Source organism: Mustela nigripes, chromosome 1 (genome assembly GCF_022355385.1).
Source record: "Mustela nigripes isolate SB6536 chromosome 1, MUSNIG.SB6536, whole genome shotgun sequence".
Classification (NCBI taxonomy): domain Eukaryota; kingdom Metazoa; phylum Chordata; class Mammalia; order Carnivora; family Mustelidae; genus Mustela; species Mustela nigripes.
Window position 1 is genome coordinate 261,483,117 of NC_081557.1, and position 25,115 is coordinate 261,508,231.

The 25,115-nt window shown below is 38.7% G+C and overlaps 1 protein-coding gene and 1 long non-coding RNA gene across 2 annotated transcripts; one reads left to right on the forward strand and one right to left on the reverse strand.

The window, feature by feature from the left end:
• The first annotated feature begins 489 nt into the window (after positions 1-489).
• On the forward strand, positions 490-20,949 carry AFP (alpha fetoprotein). The gene is made up of 15 exons (XM_059385203.1): positions 490-606; positions 1,467-1,518; positions 2,535-2,667; positions 4,945-5,156; positions 6,272-6,404; positions 7,317-7,414; positions 9,974-10,103; positions 12,002-12,216; positions 13,853-13,985; positions 14,501-14,598; positions 15,149-15,287; positions 17,738-17,961; positions 19,114-19,246; positions 20,399-20,453; positions 20,799-20,949. Exons 1-14 carry the CDS (start codon positions 522-524, stop codon positions 20,441-20,443), a joined length of 1,830 nt encoding a protein of 609 aa, XP_059241186.1. The 5' UTR covers positions 490-521; the 3' UTR covers positions 20,444-20,453; positions 20,799-20,949.
• LOC132007057 (uncharacterized) lies at positions 17,850-23,840 on the reverse strand. The gene is made up of 3 exons (XR_009401280.1): positions 23,501-23,840; positions 18,037-18,143; positions 17,850-17,941 (listed from the first exon to the last, which is right to left on the reverse strand). It is a non-coding gene; the product is annotated as an uncharacterized LOC132007057 (long non-coding RNA).
• Between the last annotated feature and the right edge of the window lie 1,275 nt (positions 23,841-25,115).

Here is a 25,115-nt window from a genome sequence, read left to right on the forward strand (position 1 = left end):
AACGTAATAATCAAGCAATGTATTCTTCATTGAAATTTGAGTTGGTCAAATACAGTGTCCTGTGCCTGGCATATGACAGGTATTCACTGAATATTCTTTAAATGAATGAATGCATTGAGTTGAATTTCATAGGAAGTCTGGAGTCTTCATGGCTTCACTAACTTTTTAATTTGAAAGAAATTAATAATTGTGCAATTTAGGAAAAATATTTCTTTAAATATTCTGTAGATCGAGAAGAGTACTTGTTATATTTGCAAAATAGGATGCATTTGCAAGTTTTTCTCTCTTTTTTCCCTCCCAAAAGAAGTCTGTGTCCTTGAACATAAAATGCAAATAATCCCTGGGCTGTTAATTATCGACAAGTTGTCCCATTTGCAACCTAAGGAAATAAAGTAACAGATATCCCCATACACTAACAAAAGATTACTAATTAACAGGCATTGCTTGAGAAGGGTATAAAAGAATTACAGCATTATTTTCAACATATTCCCCCCATCATTGCCAACAACAAAATAGCAACCATGAAGTGGGTGGTATCAATTCCTTTAATTTTCCTACTAAATTTTTCTGAATCCAGAACAGTGCATAGAAATACATATGGAATAGGTAAGATATTTTGTGTTTTCTTTTTTGTCTTTTCCCTATACCAAAGTTCTTAATTTTTCATTTATTCTTTGTCATGATTTATTTATATTTACTGTTCCACACAGAGGAAAAATATTTAATGATGAACATCTTTAAATGAATGATAAACTTGTGACTTTACAAGAGGTTTACAAAATCACAGTGGTGTTTAACGTTACCTCTGAATGGCTTATATAGTCCACATGGAATTCATATTTTGTACATTATATTATTTATTTAATTGGTATACACATTAACTTTGAAGTATATGTATCTAGATTATATCTCTAACTTTATATATGAGGCTATAATTCTGGTTCCTTCACATATAAAACCTCCTCAGACTGATAAAGTAAGTAATATCTTAATTCCTCACTTCAGAAAAATGGACCATTATTAGACTAAAGAAAAAATGGTGTGACTGTGATATAAATAGACAGGCGAACTATGGTGTAACAATGTTCAAAAGGAGGACTGAAATGTCTTTTTAATCCTTTGATTTCCAAGCCGATTAGAACACGACAGTAAACAACTGGAAACCAAACAACTGGGTTTTAGTGGTAACTCTATCATCAATTATTCTTGTTAACTTAGCCATTCCTTGCTCTCCTAGTCTTCTCAAGTTAAAAATGAAGGTGTTTGGATAGATGCTCCTTGATGTCATCTCGGTTGCATTGTTCTGAAATTGTATAGTTTTAACTGAAATACAAAATTGTATAGTTCTAAATTGTTCCAAAATTGTATCGTTCTAACTTAAACACACACATTTCTGCAAAATAATGCTCGTTTTCCTGCTTGCGGTTGAAAACGCCATTTCTCATGGAGTCTGTCTTGCCTTTCAGTTTCCATCTTGGATTCTTCCCAATGTTCTGCAGAGGTGAATTTAGTCGACCTGTAAGTTTTGCTCATATAAATGCACTTCAAATATGAACCAATGATAATTTTAGTGAGGTAATTATATGAAGCTGGATAGCCCTATGAGTTCTAAAAAGTATAAAAACAAATGGAAGACATTTCTTATACTGAATATCAAATTGATTTTGAAGAGGTTGAGCTGTTGGCCCACGCCTTAGATAGTAACCCTGATTCCTTGAAATTCCCTGGGAAAAACCAAATCGGACCCTAGCAACTCAAGATGAGTATCATACCAGTGGTAACCACCATATAGATATAAATGAGCACCAATGAGATGATATTACAATAGTCTCTATTCTGAATACTATGTAAATCTTAGTAGCAGATAATAGAAGGTAAAATGTTCTACTTTCTATTATTTGTAGAGTGTATTTTTCTTTTGATTGCTGTCTATTCCACACTACTGAAGTTTCTAATAAGGAATTTGAAGTAGTATGTTATTGCTACTACTTGCGCCCAGAAACCTGTTAAAGCTATTCTTTGAATCAATTTAGGAACACCACCTTGGATCAGATCTTGATCAGACTGGGAGTAGTTATACGCAGAGGTCTAATGACAAATTCTTTGCTTAATTTTAAAAGGAACTATAGAATATAGATGCCCTGAGTTATAGGTACATTGCAGTGGGTGACCACAAAAGCAGGAACCACTATTATGGGAATTCCACATTTTTTTTTAATTGCATTATGTTAGTCACCGTACAGTACATCACTAGTTTTTGATGTAGTGTTCCCATGATTCATTGTTTGCATCTAACACTCAGTGCTCCTGCAATTCCACTTTGATTTTTTAATAGATATGTGTATATTTTGGGGTCAAGGAGCCAGGAGATGGACATTTCTTTCTGGATGACTAGAACCTAATTTCACATAAATTTTTAGCAAAAGTTATCCCCTACACAGGTCACTTAACAGAAAACCAAAACCAAAACTACTCTTGAGAAAAAGCAGCTTGACATTTCTGTTTCTTAAGTATTCTTATGTAATTTGTTTCAGAGCTACCATATTTTTTGCTCAGTTTGTTCAAGAAGCCACTTACAAAGATGTAAGCAAAATGGTGAAAGATACACTGACTGTAATTGAGAAATCCACTGGCAGTGAGCAGCCTGTAGGTTGTTTAGAAGGCCAGGTGAGTGAATACTAATAATACTAATATCAATACTACTACTACTACTAGTAGTAGTAGTAAAATCCCGCCATGATATTTGACCAAAGTTTAGCAGGCAGAGGAGCAGACACAGGGGTGGAATGAGAAACACATTTAAATATTTGAGGAGCTGCTACATGAAGGAGGAGTCGAATTAACTGTGAATTGCTAAAGAGGGCAGAGAAGAGTGGGTACCTGTTGTAAAGAGACAATAGAAGCACAGGGACTAAGAGCTAAGGTTCTGAAATTTCAGTATCTCGGTGACCATGAACATGTTACTTAACTTCTCTGAGATTTAGTTGCCTTATCTATAAAATAAAGAATAATAATAGCTTCCATTTCAGGGTTGTCATAAAAATAGACGTAATAATAGTAGAAGTTAGTTTTTATTACTCACACAACGTGACAGGCATTATTCTAGAGAGTGTGACATAGCTATTGATAATAAAAATAGTTTATGACCTAAAGCATAGCCCAGATGAATCAGTTGAAGGCCAGTGAGCCGAGAGACCCTTGCTGGGCTCACTGGTCGAGTATCCACTTCGCCTACGAATATGAATTCATTAAATCTTTAAAATAATCCCAGCAGGTAAATGCTATTCTTCTGGTTGAGGAAGCTGAGATACAGAGAGGTTAGGTGACGTTTTTAAGGGAGATGAGAGCGAGGATTTAAACTAGGTCATCGAGCTCCAAACAGCCACACTTCGTGGGTTCGTTACACTCTGTGAGCAGCATAGCACATACTGAAGGTTGCCAGAATTAGCAAACGAGAATAACAAAATATGGAACTCAACTAACTTCGAATTTTAGTTAAACAATGAATAGTATTTTTAGTATCTCTTAATGTAGAAGATCAATAAATCATAGTTATGATTGTTTATGTTATCTCAGTGGGAAAAACTAGGAACTTAATGATGATTAGAGTTAGCCACTTATGGAACAAAAGGCCAAAGAATTTTCTATCATGGTGGGGTTGATGAATGGCCAAAAGTCAATATATCTGGAATACTGTAGAGGAGATGCCCTTTAAAAGATACAGAATACTTTCCAACTTTGAAACTAATAACTTAATAAAACTCCTTGTTTTGCATCTCTATTTTTTGTCTTGTCTTGCTAATCTAAAAATATATATGAATTAAGCAAAATACATTCCATATTGCAATTTTACATCCAATGAGAGGTTCACAGTGATGTTACCGGTTGGTGATTTATCATTATAAACTTAAAGGCATAATTTTTATGTGGATTGGGAATTGAAAATCTTACTTAAAATTTCTAAGGTTCCTTAAATTTTAGCAGTTAATAAAAGCCAAATAAAAATTTCCTGAGAAGAGTGAAACATGTATTTCTCAGAGGCATTCTTGTTTGTTTGTTTGTTTTAAGATTTTATTTATTTATTTGAGAGAGAATGAGAGAGAGAGAAAAGAGGGTCAGAGGGAGAAGCAGACTCCTCACCAAGCAGGCAGCCCAATGTGGGACTTGATCCCAACACTCCAAAATCATGACCTTAGAGAAAGGCAGTTGCCTAACAGACTAAGCCACTCAGCCTCCCTCTCAGAGGCATTCTTTAGACTCGTGACACCATCATCTGATTTTGGTAAAATTAAAGCAACAAAAAAAGTGGTTTATGTATTTTTTAAAAAGCTTATAGACATCATGGAGGCAAACTGTTTGTAATATAAAAGGGAAGAACTATTTCAATTTTTTTTGGGGGGGGGGAATAAAATATTGTATGGCCTTTTCCTTTTTAAGAGAAAGTAATTTTGTCTAAGAGTCATATGTATTTCTCAAGGTTGGAAACTAAAATGCCATTTCCCAAAAGGCATGAAAGGAATTTCTCATAGGTTGAAATTAAACATATTGGGATTTGTATAGGGAATTGTTTTTTTAGTCTGTAGTTCTGATCTGGGATATTAGAAATACGTGTTTTACAGAATTTCAAGGTAAACTCAGTTGCCTTCATTAAAAGCAAGCCTTTCTTGGGGTGCCTGGGTGGCTCAGTCAGTTAAGCATCTGCCTTTGGCTCAGATCATGATCCCAGAGTCCTGGGCTCAAACCCCACGTCAAACCCCATGTCAAACCCCATGTCCAGCCCCACATCCAGCCCCACATGCAGCCCCACATTCAGCCCCATCTCCCAGGTAGTGTGCTTCTCCCTCTCCTTCGGCTCCGACCCCCACTCGTGAGCTCTTTCTGTCACTCTCTCTTTAAAATAGATACATTTAAGAAACAAATAAAAAATTCCAATCTTTCTTCTAGCTGTCTGTCTTTCTGGAAAAACTTTGCCATGAGAAGGAAATTTCTGAAAAATATGGACTTTCAGATTGCTGCAGCCAAAGTGACGAGGAGAGACAGAACTGTTTACTAGCACACAAAAAGGCGGCACCAGCATCCATCCCGCCCCTCCAAGTTCCAGAACCTGTCACCAGTTGTAAAGCATATGAAGGAAGCAGGGATATGTTCATGAACAGGTAAAGATCCCATTTAAAAGTAGATTAAAACTTCTGTAGGAGAGCAGGATCAAGCAGAATCTATATTTCTGCAATTTATGGAAGTACTCTAAGCCATGGAGAAGTGGTAATAGTGTTGCATTTGCCGAGGCCCTGGGCAATTAGGGGAGCCATTGTCAGTGCAACTTTGTTTCCACAGCACCCCTGGTAGACGTGGTAGAGACCACACACCAGACCCACCAGTTGTTACCTTAGTATCTTGAGATGAACCTTTTTTTTTTTTTAAACCCATTTAATCTCTCCATTTTAGCTCACCCAAGAATATTTTAGTACCACACAAAGTGACTCCTTCTGGAGTCAAATATTTGGTGTTTCATGTTTACCAAATTTCCTGGAAATAAAAAAAATTTAGAGCTCCAGGAAGGTTTAAGGTACAGAAGCATGGCTAGCAATTACCAAGCAGTTAAGATGTTGTAGGACCATGGGTTCTTGGCATGTCTGATCAGATTTAATGCTCATGGCCTGCCTTTGAAGTCTCCTGTCCTCTCCCATCATTCTTCTTCCTCCCATTTTGCAGATGAGAAAACTGAAGTTTAGAAAGTTAAGATAATTCGAACTGAGGGCCAAGGGCACAGTGCTAGTACATTCCCAAGCAGGGACTTGATCTCAGGTTCTCTGTTGGGGAATCCTATATCGAACTCTCCATCACATCTGTCTTACACATCTGAGCCAGAGAACGAGAGAGCCTGCCCTTAGACCATCTCTGCTACGGAGACTGTCACCGTGGATGATTCCATTCTGTACTGATGAGGAGAAAAAGACTCCACTTTTCTGTTTTACTTAGTGGTGGTCTGGATTTCTTGCCCTCCAAACATGTGTGAGTGTGTTTATTGAAATGGACACCTTGATAGGAATTATAGTCAGCATTTCTGCCTATTTGATTCTCATGATAAAATATAGTATTGGTGGTCAGAGTGTTTCTCCCCCTGAGGATCTGTAGTAAGTAAAATTTTTGTCAGCACATGGAAAAAATTATGACTGTTTTTTGACTCTTTAAACAAATTCCAGAGTCCAGTTCTAGTAGTTTTCTAAAAGATATACGTTTGCAAATCTTACAGCATCTTTTTGTTTCATAGGTACATCTATGAGATAGCAAGAAGGCACCCCTTTCTGTATGCACCCACGATTCTTTCTTTGGCTGGCCACTATGGCAAAATGATTCCAGCTTGCTGCAAAGCTGAAAATGCAGTAGAATGCTTCCAAACAAAGGTATTCTATTTGTACAGATATCTGAAGCAATACTTTAATCTGTCTATGACTCATTAAAACCAAACAAAGTTAAAAATGGAATATGCTTTGCATGCACAATACCAGCTTCAGAATCAAGCATATTTCAGCAGTCTGATGTTCTTTGGGCTAAAACAGCTGGACTTGCTGTTTTGTATTCATTCTTTTGACCAATAATTATTACAAGACAAAAGACATGGGTATGGGGGGCTGGAGATAAAAGAAGACAGGGGTGTGCATGGCTGGTAACATAAATGAAAGAGAGAGGAATAGGAGGTAGAAGATTGGGTAGAATCAGCAGGAAGAGAAAAGGAGGCACAAAAGGACAGAGGGAAAAAGAAAACTATGACAAATACTTTATCACTCATTATTTCTTTTGATCCCCAGGACAAATCTGAGGTGTAAATATCATTATCTAACCAAAGGACACTGGTTTAGAGAAGCGAGTAGCTTAAGTTTGAGAGCTAGAATAACACCCACAATTTATCAGTTGCCACCAGAAGCCTAATAAGAAAAACTTCCTAAGAACTGTGACTATTCCCAGAATTGCAGGCTGTGACTTTTTTTTTTTTTTTTTTTGTGACAAATGTTTAAGAAATTATCAGGTTTCAATTCATTTAAAAGTACAGTTGTTCACTCATTATGCCAAGAAAGTTATAATGTCCTTGTTTTAAGGTCTTTTAAGGTCTTCTAAATTCATCTGTCTGGCTTCGATGTATATAAACCAATCTACAAGAAAGAATGAAGAAAGGTCCATAAAAATGTATCACATTTAAATTTTAGTAAAAATTTCTTATGGTTTGATGGTTTACCTGTACAGGTTGTTTTTCTAATTATCAGCACCTGTAAAGGACAATACATCCTTTCCTAACATCTCGTTTCTTCTGTATCTAGACAGCATTGATTACAAAAGAATTAAGAGACAGCAGTTTGTTAAATCAACATATATGTGCAGTGATGAAAAATTTTGGGCCCCGAACCTTCCGAGCCATGTAAGTTTAAGCTGTATCTAGGGAAGAAGGTGAGATCTGCAAAACTACCATTTTGCTGTTTGAGCTCATTTTTCTCATTGTCACCGGGGTAGAGAATGAAAGTTCCTTTGATAAGAGCTCATGGCTTAGGATCATGAAACCCCAGGATTGGAAGGAAGCTAACCCACGGACTTGCTGCTTAACACTTTTTTTTTTTTTTAAGATTTTAATTATTTATTTGACATAAAAGAAATCACAAGTAAGCAGAGAGGCAGGCAGAGAGAGAGGAGGAAGCAGGCTCCCCGCTGAGCAGAGAGCCCGATGCGGGGCTCGATCCCAAGACCCTGGGATCATGACTTGAGTTGAGCCACCCAGGCACCCGAAAAATTACCCTTTCTCAGAAAAAAAAGGCGATCTTATGATAAGTCAGCCCAAGCATCCCTTCCCTATGTCTTCACATGACAGTCATCTACTTTAGCCCCAACTACCATGCTGCCCCACCTCCCTTCCAAACCTTACCCACCTCTCCGGGCACAGCAGGTGTCCTTCTCCACAAGTCTCCTTCCAATCCTGCTTTACTGCTTAACACTTGTTAAAGCCTACTTAATTGACCTCTATCTCATATTCAATCTCTGTTGTAGGATAAAGAGGAATTAAAAAAAAAAAAAACAAAAACCCAAACAGTTAATCATCTAGTTCAGCTGCTTCATTTTTACATATGACTAAACTGGGACCCAGGGAGATGAGAGCCCTTTACTCAAGACCACACTGCCTGTCAGCAGAACCCAGTTTTCTAGGTCCTGATCTGGATTTATTTTCCTTACACCTATTTGTCTGCTAGGCCAGTGATCTTGGATTGTCTGTATGCGGACAGTTGAGACTTTGACATCAGGTGTTTCAGAATCAGAATCACCAATGGTCTAGGCTGCGCGACACGGCACGGCTGCACGGCTGCGGCTCCCTGTACTCAGCTCCCACGCAGTGAATAGGGAACTGTGTGCTCCAGGTGGCAAAGACATACCAGATTTTACAGACTTAGTATGAGAAAGAGAACATTTAATATCTTCTTAATAGGTTTTTATGCTAATTGCATACTGAAATTTTTTTAAAGAATTTTTTGATTCCGATGTAGTTGACACGCAATGTTACATTAGTTCAGGTATACAGCATAGTGATTCAATTTCTCCATAAGTTATGGTCTACTCACAAGTGTTGCCACCCTCTGCCACCAGACAACGCTATCACAATATCATTGACTGGACTCCTTCTGCTGTGCCTTTTATTCCCACGACTTTTTCATCCCTTAAGTAGAAGCCCATGTCTCCTGCTCCCCGCACTCAAGTTGCTCGTGTTCATGCCCCGCTTCTCTGGCAGCCGTCAGTTTGTTCTCTATGTTTGTAGGTCTGATTCTGTTATTCATTTGTTTTATTTTTTAGCTTCCACAGAGGAATGAAATTGTAGGTTGAACTGGTATTATTTCTGACATAGTGGGGTCAAAAATATTATTAAGATGGATTTAACTGTTTCCTTTTTTACCTTTTAATGGGGCCACTAGAAAATTTGATACTACATAACTGGCTTCAAGTGCTTCAACTTTTATGATGAGACATTTCTAGTCGGGGAAAATATCTGAAATGTCAATGGAAGAGTATTAAGTCCATGCATTCACAGTTTATTTATTTCTTTGCTTGGTAAATTATGCATTTAAGCATATTGTACACAGCGGAGATCTAGATTAAGGTTTGTAGTCATGGAGTTAGTTCCAAGACTGAAATTTTTTTCTTGGAATAGGTCAGATGTTGCTTTAAATACCTTCCAATGCTATTAGATTGATTCATGAATTGAGTCATAAATTGCTTTCAGTTTATCTTACTAATAAAACATAAATTAAAATATTATAGTCACTATCCATAAGTGATTACCTTTAAATGTTATTCATTCATAAAGAAAATCTACCTTTGTCAGAAGCAGCAACACTACAGTTGCTTCCTTCATCTAGAGATCTCTTAAAATTTAAGGACATATGTAGAAGTTACAAGACTTTTTACTTCTAACGTCCCTTTTGGGCCACACGACGTGGCTGGGCATGTTGGCATGTCTGGGTGTTGGGTCTGCTGTACTTTCTTGTCTCAGTTCATCGATTTGCCCATATACACCCTTTCCTGTATTCCCACAAAATGCTTTTTCTCCTAAGTAAAAAAATGATTGTTATTCTCATGGAATTTTCTATTTTTTTAATTGTCTGTCCTTTTATTTTTTTCCTGCCAACTCACGAGGGTCACTCCAAACACCCAGCGTCGTGGATGAACAGTGGAAAGATAGATTTCCTCTAGATTCACAGAAAAGGTGTTAAAGACAAATGAATCATGTCCAAACTACTTGTGGGGACAGGTCAATTTAGAAAGCAATTGCCATGAAAGATCAGGCTGGAATTGACAGGACTTAGAACCCTTTAGCTTTTCTTCTGAGATAGCCAGAGCACTTCAGTTCTTTCTCTTGGGAGCAGCAGCTACACTAACGCTCTATTATTTGATGTTGGTAGATAACCAGGATTGACTTGCATTTCCTTCCCCCCTTTAGAACCGTTACAAAACTGAGTCAAAAGTTTTCCAAAGCGAATTTTACTGAAATTCAGAAACTGGTCCTGGATGTGGCCCACATACATGAGGAATGTTGCGGAGGAAACGTGCTGGAATGTCTGCAGGATGGGGTAAAGAGTCTTGCCTCCTGAGATGATTCCACTTCCTCTTCCTTCCTTGACTGTCATTCTAGATGGGAGAAAGCTGGCTGAGCCGGTCCCAGGGTAGGGCAACCCGGGGGGCTGAGGAAAGTTACAGACTTCTTGGTAGTGACACTGAAACCATCTTCTACCTTCACGTAAGCGATGTTTTCCTCCCGCGAGCTCATCAGTGCTCCTTCCTTCCTCCTTCCGAGGTAGACTGTAAACTCCACATCGGATCTTGGGGTGGGGGAGGGGCAGACTCTTCATTCACAACAAATCTGTTTTTCCATCCACTTGCTATTTCACTTGAAAAATACATATTGAATCCTTTCTGTGTGCTAGACGCTGTGACGAACACTTGTTAGGAAGGCACGCGCTCAGGGAGTTTCTAGTCTGGTAGAGATGAGACGCATAGGGGCTGTCTTCTGTTTACTGTTATCTCCACAGGCTGAGAGCAGGATGCCTGGCACAGGAAGGGGCTCTTTTATGTCCACCAGATAGATAGATCTGTTCTGTGAATACAGCAAGGGAGCACAAGAAACAAAAAGAACACAAGAAACTGTTCTACAAGGTACAAAGCTAACATGCCAAAGAGAAGTATGGATAGAGGGCTCTAGGAGAATTAAAAACCAAAGCCCCAAGCCCTCCAACACAGAACCCTGTGCATGCCATAGTTGGTCACCAACTAAACAGTGTGGCTTTCATCTATTTTGGGCCAATCTTAGGCTTCTTACCTACTGTGCCAGAGGCCTGTCTATCCCCAGATTACTCTATCTCCAGTCCCTGGTGGGACACCTTCTTCTCCAAGAAAGTTTAAAATCATTGCTCTTAGATATTCAAATGCCTTGAAATTCTGGGCTTGAACATGGTTTCCCAAAGATCAAATGTGAGGATAAAATGCTTATTTCAGCGGGTCCTTCCACAGATTGGCTGAAAGAGTCCTGGAAGGCATCCAGAAGCTGAGGCTGTGAGAGGTCCCAAGGGGACGGTGTCCGAGCCTGGGCAGAGATCCTGGTATGCGGAACGGGGGAATAGTCCCAAAGACAGAGTTCCAATTTCATTTATTTTTCTTCTTAGAATTTTCTACCTGCATAGCAGGCACCATAAAAAGAACTCTTTTGTTTTTGTTTGAAGTTAGTTTTCTTGGTTTTAGTTGACAGTTTTACTATTATCTCTATAGGCACTTAAAAATTATTTTAACATTTTTGGAGCTCATAACCACCCTTTTCCTTTAAGATGGAAAAATTAATTTCAGTACGGCATGTAAATTGATTTTAATGACTGAATAATGCTTTCTAATTGTCCTTATTGAGAATACATAGCATTTTTAGTCCCCTGACAGTTTACGTGGCCGCTCTGCTTCATTCTGGCCGCCTAGATGAGCTGCCATTTCATTATCTATAGCCTGCCCTCTGGAGGTCACAGCGGGTCACTGCAGATCATTCTGTTGCAATGGAGCGGAAAGTTTGCTCTCCGTGGTATTAGGACGTTGACCGCAAACGTCGTCCAGGAGCAAATCTCAATAGGAATAGAAGATGTGCACCAACGTGCCTGTCATTCAGTTTGAAGAGGATATTTCTCTCTTGTTTTAAAAGTCTTCCTAATACAATACAATAGGTTTTAGCTGACAACTATGAAAAGAAGAACGGAAAAAAAGGGTTAGGTGAAAAGGAGCGAGGAAAGGCAAGCCAGGGTGAAAAAGCTCTAAAATGGGAGACAAGGTAGGATGCCTGTTTCCTATCCCTTCCTTATTTCTTTCCTCTCCCCCACACCTCTCCTTTCTCTCCTCCCTCCCAGGCTCCTTTCCTTCCTTTCTAAAGCTGGCCCCGAGGTCCTGCATTAAAGAATAAACCTTTAAAACTTATACTTTATTTTTCGTATTACAGGAAAAAATTATGTCCTACATATGTTCTCAACAAGATATTCTGTCAAGCAAAATAGCAGAATGCTGCAAATTGCCCATGCTTGAACTTGGCCAATGCATAATTCATGCAGAAAATGATGACAAACCTGAAGGCTTATCTCCAAATCTAAATAGGTTTTTAGGAGAGAGAGATTTCAACCAATTTTCTTCAAGGGAAAAAGATCTTTTCATGGCAAGGTAACGCACCCTGTAAATGTATGTTCACATAAGTAAAGATTAGGATGTAGCTGACAGCTCTGTGTGGCTGAAATGGGGAATGATGGCTATGGTTTTTGAGCTTAGTATGTGAGGTTGATGCTAGAATGTTCTGAGCCAAAATATATTTAAGCAGGTAAGTAGGGAACAAGGGAATGGGACCTATCCTATACCGATGAAACTTTCACTGTTGCTGTAATTAGCTGAAGTTATATTTTATTTTGTATCAATTTCTCTGGCACAGAAGCATTGTTGTGCCATCTTCATATGGATTACTCATATGAAGACCACCACTGAGCTACCAAATATGATATAAATGTTTTGTGATAAGAAGGGCTCATGGTGAAGAATGTGCTTTTTCATTGGGCATATTTTAAGAACTTTCCCTCAAAGTGTAACTCAGTGATAGATAGAAGGGCTTTCATTAGAACAGTTTATTTGCTATTTATTTAATGTATGTTTTGTTTTTGTAAGAAAATCAAAACATATGTTGAGACACTTGCAGCATAGTAGTTGATTGTATCACTGTAACTGATAGGACGTGGTCCCACTCTATTTGCTTTTAAGGGAAGCAAACCGTCAAGTTAATACATTGTCCTTTAGTGTACAGTGTGTGTCTATGGACACCATCAGAGGAGGGATTTGTGCAACTCTAAAGATATTATGCTTAATGATCACCAAAGGCCTTTATAAATTTAAGAGTCTGCTTCTAATGTAATAATGAAAAAAAAAAGGCCCAATTTTCTTTTTAATATTCCCTAAGGATATCACTTTATCGTTGCTTTCAGACTGGACATTCACACATTGTTTGCACTGCTCAGTAAAATTACGCACACAAGAGCAAAGTCCAGATTGAAGAAAGCTGCATTGACAATTTATTGGTGGCAGACTTAATATGACTTACTTCTATAACTTGGAAATACAATTAGTAAATCCAAGAATTATCTTTAAATCGACCCACCTGCACATCCAACGCTAATTGTTTAACAGAAATTGTTCTTCACTTAGAAAGGTTCTTTGCAGTAGAAATTTTCTCAGCTGAGAATGATCTTCGCCCAGATCCTTATGTGGTTTCCCTCACCCAGGTTCTGTTTCGAAAGAGAGGCCCAAAGTGACATTTCCTAAACAATGCTGTCAATCAGGAGTCCCTTTTCCCCTCTATCATATCTTCCTTCATTTCTTTTCACTGATTTATCACCACCTGAGTTTGATGACCTATTTCTTGTTTAAGAAATTTCTTGTTTAAGAAAAGATTGCTTTTGTCTCCCTATAAGGTATGCTTTTGAGAGGTCAGGCATTTTATCGTATACATTATTGAATCCTTATTGCCTGGAGAAACACTTACATAGAGTAGGTGCTGGAAAAAACATTTGTTGAATGAATGACTGTGAAGTTCATAATTGAAAAACCCAGGTGAAGAATGCAGAAGAAAACAAAATACCATTTTAGAACAATTGGAGGGGTTGTTATTTGTATTAATGGTTTTACCATGCGTATAGTACAAGTCATAATTTGACTTCCAGGTTTATGTATTTTAATTTTCACTTTTGCATTCCATATAACATGGGAATAAAGTCTCATAGTTCCGGTAACAGGATATTTTTCACACGTATTTCAGATTTACTTATGAATATTCGAGAAGACATACGAAACTTGCTGTCCCAGTTATTCTAAGAGTTGCTAAAGGATACCAGGAATTATTGGAGAAGTGCTCCCAGTCTGAAAACCCTCTTGATTGCCGGGATAAAGGGGTAAAGTGCTCTAGCTTTAAGGAGAGTCTGAAAAGCTTCATGGAGGTTACCCATCAAAAATGCTTTTTGTTTGAAAGCATCCAGTTATTAACTAGTACCTAGCTATTCTATTTAGTAGTCACCTAGATATTAAGTAGTTATTAAATAGTAGTAAACAACTAGTGGTCTACTTTAGAAGTAAAAATGGTAACCAAAATTTCCTTGACACACAGAATAAAACTAATATTCATCGTTGAACAGTTCCAGAAAAGCAGGCATTTGTACAGAAAGAGCTGTAGTCCTTTATCCAAAGATTGGATTCTGTGTGAGTCACAAAGTTTTAATCTCCCCAAAGTCCATTTGTTTTAATTCTCCCAATTCATACTTCGTTATCTTTAGTATTTAAAAAATGTCTAGAATTACTTTTTTCTAAGGTTGGTGTCATAATAAAATAATATGTTATTGATTCATTTTTACATACGAAGTTTTGTGTCCAGGAAGAGAAAAAAATTATGTAATAATGCTGGTATTTTCAGGAAGAAGAATTAGAGAAATATATCCAAGAAAGCCAAGCATTGGCAAAGAGAAGCTGTGGCCTCTTCCAGAAACTAGGAGAATATTACTTACAAAATGCGTAAGTTTTTTTAAACAGTATTTTTCGTGATTTAAAATGATGAGCTAGTGAGGGAAATACCAACCTGATTAGTCACCCAACACTACTCTAATTTCAGGCCCCTTTTCAGATTGAAAATCAATGTACTCTGATCACCCAGTTTCCCTTGGGAGGAGGTGGGCATCCCCATTTCGCTCTTTTAGGGAGGAAGAAGAATGACTTGTGAATGATCTTTGGTACTGGCTTTGGCTTCCCCTAGCTGTGCAGATTTTTGGAGTCTGTCATTGTTGAAACAAGGAGTAGATCAAAATTAAAATCACTGAAGCTTTGACGTAGGCAGTGGAAGTCAGCCTACCATCCCGAGTCTGTTTTCACATTGTGATATGTTGATAGAAAAGAAGTGCCGTGGTGGTGGTTAGAGTAAATGCATCTTGAAAGGTGGTTTTAGTGTCATGTGCATAAAACAAATGAGCTGATTTCAGGGCTGCTGATACCAAAAAGGGTGTTGGAGGAGTGAGGAGCCCCCAAACTCACGAATGACTCAGGATTTGGTGAAAAATGCTTCTTCCAGGTTTCTTGTTGCATACACAAAGAAGGCCCCTCAGCTGACCCCACCTGAGCTGATGGCCTTTACCAGGAAAATGGCAACAGCAGCAGCTACTTGTTGCCAACTCAGTGAGGACAAACAGTTGGCTTGTGGCGAAGGAGCGGTGAGTGTTTTGTTTAGTCCCGTTGTGTTTCTGCCCCATTTGGCTTGAAACAGTCTCATGATTCCCACTTAGAGGAAATGGTAAAAACTGCTGTGGAGATGGCTTTACCACACTAGTTCAACTCGTTCAGCTGGAGAGGCTGTGCACTCAGCTCTGAACAGCGGGCGTGTGGCCAGCCTTCCCGTCCCTCTAGAATGGCCAGTGGGCGTGCAGCCAGTGTATCCAACACTGTTCTAGCAAGCTTTATGGACGAGAAAGACAGACTAACCAACACGTCATCCAGTTTGTGATTTCTTCTTTTGGTTCACTAAATACTCTACTGTTAAGAAAAAAGAAGATGACTAAGAAGAAGAAAAGGAAAGCCAAGGCGACAGTCTATTGGATTTCAAACTCCCCTACACCTTGAGACCCTGCCTCTCACTGACACCTTTCCTAAACCAACATGGCGACCGTTACTTCACCCTAATAACATAGAAATTTTTCAGGATTACATTAAAGACCCATACTGTACTTTTTTTTTTTTTTAAAGTATTATCTCATTTAATGATTATAATACTCCCTTTTGATATGCCCCATTACCATCTTCACTTTATAGATAAAGACAATGAGGCTCAAATAAGTTATGTTAGGACAAGCTCTTCCAGCTAGGAAATGGTGGGTCTGATATTTGGATGCATATGCACGTCTTTCCATAGCCCAAGCTCCAGCACCCAAGGCCATACCTTCTTCAGAGTTTCCTTGCGGGTCTCATACACCTCTGCTGCTGCTGTGCTATTATCCCCTTACATCTAGTTCACACATATATCTCAGTTACGCTGCTTTGCACCCATGAGCACTGAGTTCGGTCTAATGGACACAGTGAAAAAAATGTGAATTGGGTTAAAAAAATGAAAATGAAAGCTTCACTTCTGAGAGATGAAAATTAGTCACTTTATTTTCAGCCATACCTATATGTTTGCCTTTTGTAATATCATCTTATTACATTAGGGATATTCCCCCCACCCCTTAACAAGGGAAAGAGTATAGAACAGGGTAAGTCCTTCTGAATAGTAGCATGACTTTCTAGTGTCACTGACGTCATACCTAAGATTATAGGCTGAATTCTCGTTCATTATTTTTTCCCTTAAAATCACAATTGCGAATCCGATTGTACATTCATTGTTGCCCTTTTCCTCTTTCTGATGGTGAGGAACTACTTGAATTACTAGGAATTAGCTAGTCATCATGTCTCGGAATTTTCCACCAAAAGTTAGGAGTAAAAAGATCCCTGTGATTCAGCACCTTCTTTATCATTTATTGAATTCCACACGTTGAGAGGCTGCAGGGACACAGGATGTTGTAACCGACCAGAAGTGTCGGTTCTGGAAGCCTCCTGCCCACACCCGCTTCCCACTTGCACCACTTGTTAGTAGTGTCACTCTGGAAGGCGAGTTTTATCTCTAGGCTTGAGCTTTTTCAGCTGACATTTAGGAATAAGAGTTGTACCACCCACATAGGATGACTGTCTTAAATGAGGTAATCCTTGTAACTCGTTCAGCACTGGCCCGAAACACAGGGCGCACACAAAACATCTTGCGTTATTACGAGTTATTGCGAGTTATTGCCAGGTGTTTAAAAAATATCTCTGAAGTGTGGAAGGTAGGAGGAGTCTACATTAGGAAAGCCCTAAAAGACACACACACACAAACACACTTTAGCCTTCTTTCTTTTCTTTTCCTTCTTTTTTTTTTTTTTTTAAGATTTATTTATTTATTTGAGAGAGACAGTGAGTGTGCTTGGGAAGGCAAGAAAGAGGCAGGTGGAGAGGGAGAGACAGAATCTTCAAAAGAGACTCCCCACTGATCACAGAATCCAGGATGATCCCATGACCCTGAGATCATGATCTGAGCCAAAATCAAGAGTCAGACACTTAACTGACTGAGCCACCCAGCACCCCAGACTTACGTTTTTTCAGTTAAGATTGTATATTAGCCATATGCATGCAGGTGGGTATATATGTATGTATGCGGACAGGCTAGGCTTGCTCAATTCTTTCCTTCAGAAAGCAAGTCTCTGGATCCCAAAAATAAGACGGAAGGCTCAGCTAGATATACATGAAAAATTTAAGCCATGTATTGATTTCTTGGGTTAGGGCAGATAATTGTTTCCCTTTTGGAAGTAGGTACGTAATTGGAAATGCATTTCAAACAGCCGACAACTATGTGAAAGGGCTATCTCCAATGTTACCTCGGGAATACCTGCCTCTGAATCGTGAGGTTGATACCAAACAGACGGGTAAAAATGAATCCGCAATGTGGCAACACATGACCCTCCATAGATAACAAATTTTTCTGTATTATTAATTATATATTACTGGGCATTAAAAATTGCAATGCTTGTCTGGAAACCTGAGTCACTTAGTGGCTAATGTTGAATCGCCTTGCTGTCTTCTTCCACATTCTCCCAACCAGGCTGATCTTATTATTGGACAATTGTGCATCAGGCATGAGGAGACTCCTGTAAACCCTGGCGTCGGCCAGTGCTGCACTTCTTCATACGCCAACAGGAGGCCGTGTTTCAGCAGCTTAGTGGTGGACGAAACATACACCCCTTCACCCTTCTCTGCCGATAAATTCATCTTCCATAAGGATCTGTGCCAAGCTCAGGGTGTGGCACTGCAAACAATGAAGCAACAGTAAGAAATCATCGTTTGCTAGCATGGAGAAGACCAATGACATGAAATAGTAGTTGAGATTTCTATCTTACACACCCGACAATCTTGGGCTTCTTAGGAGAACATTACTGCCTCAAAACACTGAAGGTGGCTTTTAAAATAGTTCTGTTTCAGTGTCTTCACAGCCTCCTTGGAACATAGATCTGGAAAAATTCACAAGGGCAGACAATTTTTTGTTTGTAAAAATAGTCTTCATTGTAACTCTTGTTGTGTTATGTGTTGGGACTGAGGGAAAGCAGGCAATCTATTTTGGAGATTAGGATATGTCTTGGCAGTAAGTTTGGGTACTTCCATTCCAAAACACTTGAAAAACACCATTGACTCTTTTTTTTTTTTTTCACTCTGTTTACTTTTTGAAGAGAATAAGTATAATATTTGATTCAGCCATGAAGTATGGGTGTTGTGAGATGGAATGCACATTTCAGTTCATTGTGGGAGGCATTCTGTACTGGTGATGGTAATCCAAGTCAATGCAACTTATGTTCTCCAATTCCCATACATTTAATACTCACTTGCTCTCCCTTCATTTCGGAGATCTTGATCTTCCCTTTTCTGCTGTCACAACCTATGTCATGTTCCAAGGGACGGTAAGAATGCTGCCTCCTCTGACAAGCCTTCCCTATTCCCTGGTCAATATTAATTCCCACATGAAGGTGTTGCTAACTGAGTAGTGTAGGTGTTTGGTGGAGCCAATGCTCAGTTAAGGGTGTGATAATTATGGATGGCAGGAGTTTGGAGATCTGGGCTTTTGAGTATAGACAAGATGTGCTTTAGAGTGGAGAACTGGAAAGGAGACAAGTAAGAAAAAGACCATGTCTTACTACACCTAAGTATGGTACAACTATAAAATCATGTTTCACCCACAATCTGCACAAACCCAGAGCAGTGGAGCACCTGCTTATTTCTAGCCTCCGTCTTTCTGAAGAAGGCATTGGACATAGTATAACTTGTAAGTCTGGTAGGGGTTGATGGAATGAGGGTTTGTGGTGAAGGGTCACAAGGGCTTTAAAAATTTTCCACTAGGAAAATTTGCACTAGGAAAATTTCCTTGCACTAGGAAGGCTTTAGAAAAGTACCTTTGCATAACAGATTTCTCTTTTGTTTAAATTATAGATTTCTCATTAATCTTGTGAAGCAAAAGCCACAAATAACAGAAGAACAACTTGAGGCTGTCATTGCAGATTTCTCTGCTCTACTGGAAAAGTGCTGCCAAGGCCAAGAACAGGATGCCTGCTTTGAGGACGAGGTATGTGCAGTTCATTTTCACACTTGAAATCCTTGTTAGTGTGTTTTCTGTAATACATAATGAAAAGAATAGTTCACTAATCTAGACCTTGAAAATAATGCCAGAGGATTTTAATTTATTAAGAAGTAGATTGAAGGATTTTGTGCTATGTAAGAAATAATCCCAATTTTCTCACTAAATATTAGGAAGAACTGTAATTTTCAAATATGTTAAGAGAATTAGTAAGTTTGATTTGTTTCCTGGTAGAGGAAACTATAAAGTGAACATATAATTAATTGACGATAATTTAGACAGTCTCTGGCCTAAAACTGATCAATTCAGCTAAATGGATTAAAAGGATTTAATAGCAAAATAATTGTGCAAACAAGATATTGGGGAAATTTTTTTATAAAAAACATTTTGAACTCATTTAGGAGTATGCCTTGGTATTCCAACAGACTAGTGATGAGGAATTATCTTAAGCTTATCATTTAGCAATTTTAACTGGATTTGTACGAGCAGGGGGAGCTGCAGAGGGAGAGGGAGAAGCAGGCTCCCCACTGAGCAGGGACACCATTCCCCCCCCACCAATGGGAGCTTGATCCCAGGACCCTGACTCATGACCTGAGCTGAAGGCAGACACTTAAACCACTAATCCACCTAGCAGCGCAGCATCTTTATAATTTTAAAAGATATCCTGTGATTCTGCGTTTTTTGCCAAGTGTACATTTACCAGTGTGGCTGTGTTTTTAGTAGAAGGGGATGGAACACAGGTAACTAAATCAGATAAGACAAAACTGGTAAAAGAGGTTTGATGTAAACCATTTCGGATAAATGTCCCTTGACGAGAGAAGACATTCACGTAGGTATAGAGACCGTTAACTCGTGGTGACTGTACTTTGTCTGCAAACTTTCCAATTTCTATGACTGACTAGTGGAGGAAGGTGAGGACTGTGGTGACGATTGGTCACAATTTGGAGAGTGGCATTGTTAGAACAAACTCTCTCTGCTGTAGTATGGGTAGATTTTTTTTTCCTCTGACTTCCATTGTCCCAGCTTGTTGGCATCAGAGATGTACTTGAATTCACGTCTGGATAATGGAGAGTTACCTGTATACCTGACACAGTCCTTCATCTCTTTGTTTGATGACTTTTATTCGTTTTTAATTTTCAGGGTCCAAAACTGATTTCAAAGACTCGTGCTGCTTTGGGAGTTTAAATTACTTCAGGTAACAAAAAGTTCAGACAAGGATAAATAGAGTGAGCATTCTCCCAAAATATTGGTCCATAGTGAAATATGTCCTAAGACCCACTGTTAAATTCTTTTCTTAAAAATAAATGTGATTCAACAAAAAGTTTATGTTAAAAACACCAGAGCAAAGTTGCATCCATAATGGTAAATCAGTGACTCAACAACCTCAAAATTCTCTTGGGTTGTTTCTAAGTTTTCAGAGAATGCCATCAGAAGACCTTCCCTTCTATTTAGTATTTCTCTGATGTAAAATAATAGAACCAGTTACCTTCTGCACCCATTTATTGAGTTAGAATTTAACATATTTTTGTTCATATTACAGGGGGAAGAAAAGGAGACAAAATAAGTCCTTATGGCTTGGTGTGAATCTTTTCCTTTAATTTTAACTGAGATAGTCCTTTTTGTGAATTAATGAAATGATCAAGACTTTCATGCGAGATTTCTCTATCATATAAATAAAGTATCTCCAAATATTTCCTTTTTCCTAGTGTGTTTATTTACGGAAATTTATAGATGGCTTTTAAAAATAGTTATGTATACCATTATCTGAAGCAGATTCCGATAAGTAAGCATTGGGTCTTGGTTGTTGTGGGAGATTAAAGCCACTCAAGGGTAGACTTACGACCCTCAAGGTTAGATTCCCTGGTGCGCTAAAAAAAAAAAAATGTTCAAGTTAAGCACTGTGATGCCAGGGCACTTTGTTCATTAAATGACCACTTATATATTTAAACAGATACACTGGAGATGAAAAAAGAAAGTATTATGATTTTATGGGATCCATCAGGAATGATACTACTTAAAATTTAACCTCTACTTTTTTAAAAATCTTTTGCAGTTGTCTGTTCACAGACTAAAATATAAGTTTTTATTGCAGTTGTCTTGATTAAATATTAATATATTTAGCAGTTGATTTTTCTTAGTTCACAAGTATATACTAAGCACTCATGGGGTATCAGGTCCTGTTCTGGGTGCAATCACCGTCCTCCAGGTGCTCCAGCAGAGAAGGAAGCAACTAATAGCAATGCAACAAGATTATGGTCACCATAGAGATGGCAACAAATTGTGGGACAAATCAATGGAGAGATGAGGCCAATTCTGCCTGAGGAAAGGTTCACACTGAGACAGGCAGACTTTTAAGAAGAGTCTTGGAAGATGAGTGAGCCTTCATCAGTTAATGTAAAGAAGAAGTCCAATATTTTAGAGAGGAAAACATAGCCTATGACAAAACACAATGAATGGTTCTAGGACAGTACTGGGTGGGTAAGGAGGGTATAGATCCAGAAGATGAAGCAAGATACATGAACTGTAGGACTGAGAAGATTCTCATGAGTTTTAGTCCAACCAAAGTGATGTCTAAGCAGAGAAGAGTCACCATGGTTAGCTTGTAGCAAGATAACTCATGAGATACAGAGGATGAGGAGTACTGGTGGGGGGCTGGGTGGGGGGGTTGTGGTGGGAAGCAGAGGGTCAAGATCAGTAAGTGGTGCAAGAAGATTGGCCCATCAGCAGTGAGGCTGCTTATCATAGCAGCTCTGAATAGAAATCTAAAAATTACATTCATGCTTTGGCTTCTTCTCCAAGAAAAAACAATTGCTCTAGAACAGTAAAACAAGTTTCCAGTTCTCACTCAATTGCTTTGTACTTTACACTCTTCTTCCAATTCTGTTGTAACATCTGTGGACCTTGTCTGATTTTGGTGTAGTTCTAAAAGGTATTAACTCAGAGTTCACAATAAGATAGAATTCAAAGAAAAGTAGAATTCAAAGAAAAGCTTTAAACAGGAAATTTTTTTTTATTATTAAGAGGAAAGTTCAATGAAGATAAAATTCTTAGGAAAATTTATGAGCCAAATGACATTTCATTGACATATATAAAGAAAAAAATGATTGGAAATACAAGGACAAAGTATCACAAATACAGTAGCAAGAGGAAATTTTAGAGCATTTCTGTTTCGTTGGAAAAACAAGTTGGGCAAACATAAAGTAGAAATGTGCATAGTCAAGGTTACGAAGAATTCCATGCTGCAAAATGCAGCGGTCAGTTCTCAGCCCTTAGCTCACCTGGTTTCTCCCAGCACAATTTGACACACTTAATCACTCCTTTATCCTTGAAACATTTACCTACTTGGCATCCGTATTTTCTTCTGGTCTTATTGGTTGCATCTCCTTGGTCTTCACTACATTTTCTGCAACTCTTCGACCTCTAAATGTTGGAGTGCCCCAGAGCAACTCTCCTGATTAAATTCCCTCTCTGGGCAATCTCATCTGGACTTAGTGCAATAATACCATCTAGATGTTGACAACACATATTTATATCCCCACCCTGGATTTCCCCCTTTCATTTTTTAAAAGATTTTATTTATTTGTTTGACAGAGAGAGAAATCACAACTAGGCAGAGAGGCAGGCAGAGAGAGAATGGGGGAAGCAGGCTCCCTACTGAGCAGAAAGCCCAATGCGAGGCTTGATCCCAGGACCCTGGGATCATGACCTGAGCCGAAGGCAGAAACTTAACCCACTGAGCCACCCAGGCGCCCAATTTCTTCCTTTCTTTCCAGGCTCATGTGTCACTTTCTCCCTGGCATCTTCATGATGATAATGAAGAGACAATTCAAACATAACACATTCTAGACTGAACTCTATCTTGTCCCAAATTTGTGTCTCCTTCTATCTTGTCCATTCTTCTTTTTGCTCACACTAGAAACCTTAGAGTCATCTATGATTTCTTTTTCCATATCACCCCTACAGCAAAACCTGTAGCAAAGCCTGTTGGTTCTACCTTCAGAGTATATCCAGAATTAGACTTTCTCCAGACCCTTAGTATAAGCCACAATAATACCACACATGGATTCTTGCAATAGCTTCCTAATTGCTCTTCTCTCAAGTACCCTTGACCCACTCCCAGCTCTGGTCTCAACATAGTAATTGAAATGATCCTTTACACCTAAGTATATTATCCCACTTTTCCGCTTAAAACCTCTAGTGTTCTATTTCACTCAGAGGAAAATGCAAAGTCTGTGCACTGACCGTACATGGTGATACCTTTCTGATCTCTTCTCCTTCCCCTTTTCCATTGGGTCTTTTTGCCCAGGCACGTTGACATGTTTCTTCACTGTTCTTCAAGTTACCAATTCATTTCCTGGTCAGAACTTTTCCCTTGTGATTCTTCTTGCTTAGAAAACTGCCCTCGGATATGTGGGGCTCACTCCATCACCAACTTGGACTTCAACTCGTTATCATCTGCTGGATGATGTCTGCTTTGACTGACCTATTTTAAGCTGTACCCCTTTACCTAGCTTCCACATCACTTATCACCAACTGACATGCACTAGATTTTACTTGTTTATTTTCTGTCTGTCCCCACTAGTGTAATCCCTCGAGGAGAGGGACTTTAGTCTGTTTTGTTCACTTCTGTTATCCTCAGCACAGAGAACAGGGCTGGGAACATAGTAAACATTGTATAAATATTTGCTGGATATGTGCATGAATCTCACATGCCACGGGCTGTATTTTTTTTTTTTTTTTTAAATAACATGGTGAACTAGAGGGGCTGCTAGCTCCATCTTCTAAAGTTCACACTGGGAAGGAGAAACATAGGTCTGAGAAATTAATATAAAAACATGAGAAACCACTGAGGAAGTTAGAGACTTTTAAGATCTGGTGTGTGTAGCCGTCGAGGGCAGCTGGCTTTAAAGAAGGTGGGTAGGAGATGGCGGAGCAGGGGGATAGATTTTCCTTCTTTATTCTTCAGGTTTTTATTTACATTCCAGTTAGTTAACATACAGCGTCATATTAATTTCAGGGGGTAGAATTTAGTGATTGAACATGACCATACAACACCCAGTGCTCATCACAAGTGCTCTCCTTTATCCCCAACATCTATTTTACTCATTCCACATCCACCTCCCCTCTGGTGACCATCAGTTTGTTCTCTAGAGTTAAGACTCAGTTTCTCTCTCCCTACCACGCCCCGCACCATCCATGTTCATTTGTTTTGTTTCTTAAATTCCACATATGTGGGAAATCATATGGTATTTGTCTTTCTCTGACTGAATTTATTTATTTTATATATATATATATATGTATATATATATATACATATATATATATATATATAAGCTGTTATACATGTATATGTAACAACTTCTTTTTCTTTTTCCATTTGTCAGTCAATGACTTTTGGGGTCTTTTCATGGTTTGGCTATTGTTGATAATGCTGCTATAAACATTGGGATGCATGTACCCCTTTGAATCATTATTTTGTATCCTTTAGGTAAATGCCCAGTAGTGAAATTGCTGGGTTGTAGGGTAGTTCTATTTTTAACTTTTTGAGGAAACTCCATATTGTTTTCCCGAGTGGCTTCACCAGTTTGCGTTCCCACAAACACTGTAAGAGGGTTTGAGCAAGGGGTAGATTTTAACTTGTGCTCTTGTCTATATGCTAAATTGCAAAGAAGACTGTCACTTGCCCCTTTGCCATACATCAGAAGCAGTAGCCCAGATTGCTTGGTGTCCACAGCATAATATCAGGATAGGACCAAAATGTTTGGATGACAAACTCTTGAAAAGAGGTGGATATAGACCAGCCTGAATTAGCTCTTCCAGCTTCTTTCCTCCATTCCCCCAATCCCTCAGCACTGGT

What these genes read in the sequence shown, in the direction of transcription:
- AFP (XM_059385203.1), top strand. Translation starts at nt 522, where the DNA reads ATGAAGTGGGTGGTATCAATTCCTTTAATTTTCCTACTAAATTTTTCT. An exon ending in GAATATTACTTACAAAATGC is followed by an intron (nt 14,599 to 15,148) that starts GTAAGTTTTTTT and finishes TGCTTCTTCCAG; the next exon opens with GTTTCTTGTTGCATACACAA. An exon ending in CTGCAAACAATGAAGCAACA is followed by an intron (nt 17,962 to 19,113) that starts GTAAGAAATCAT and finishes TTTAAATTATAG; the next exon opens with ATTTCTCATTAATCTTGTGA.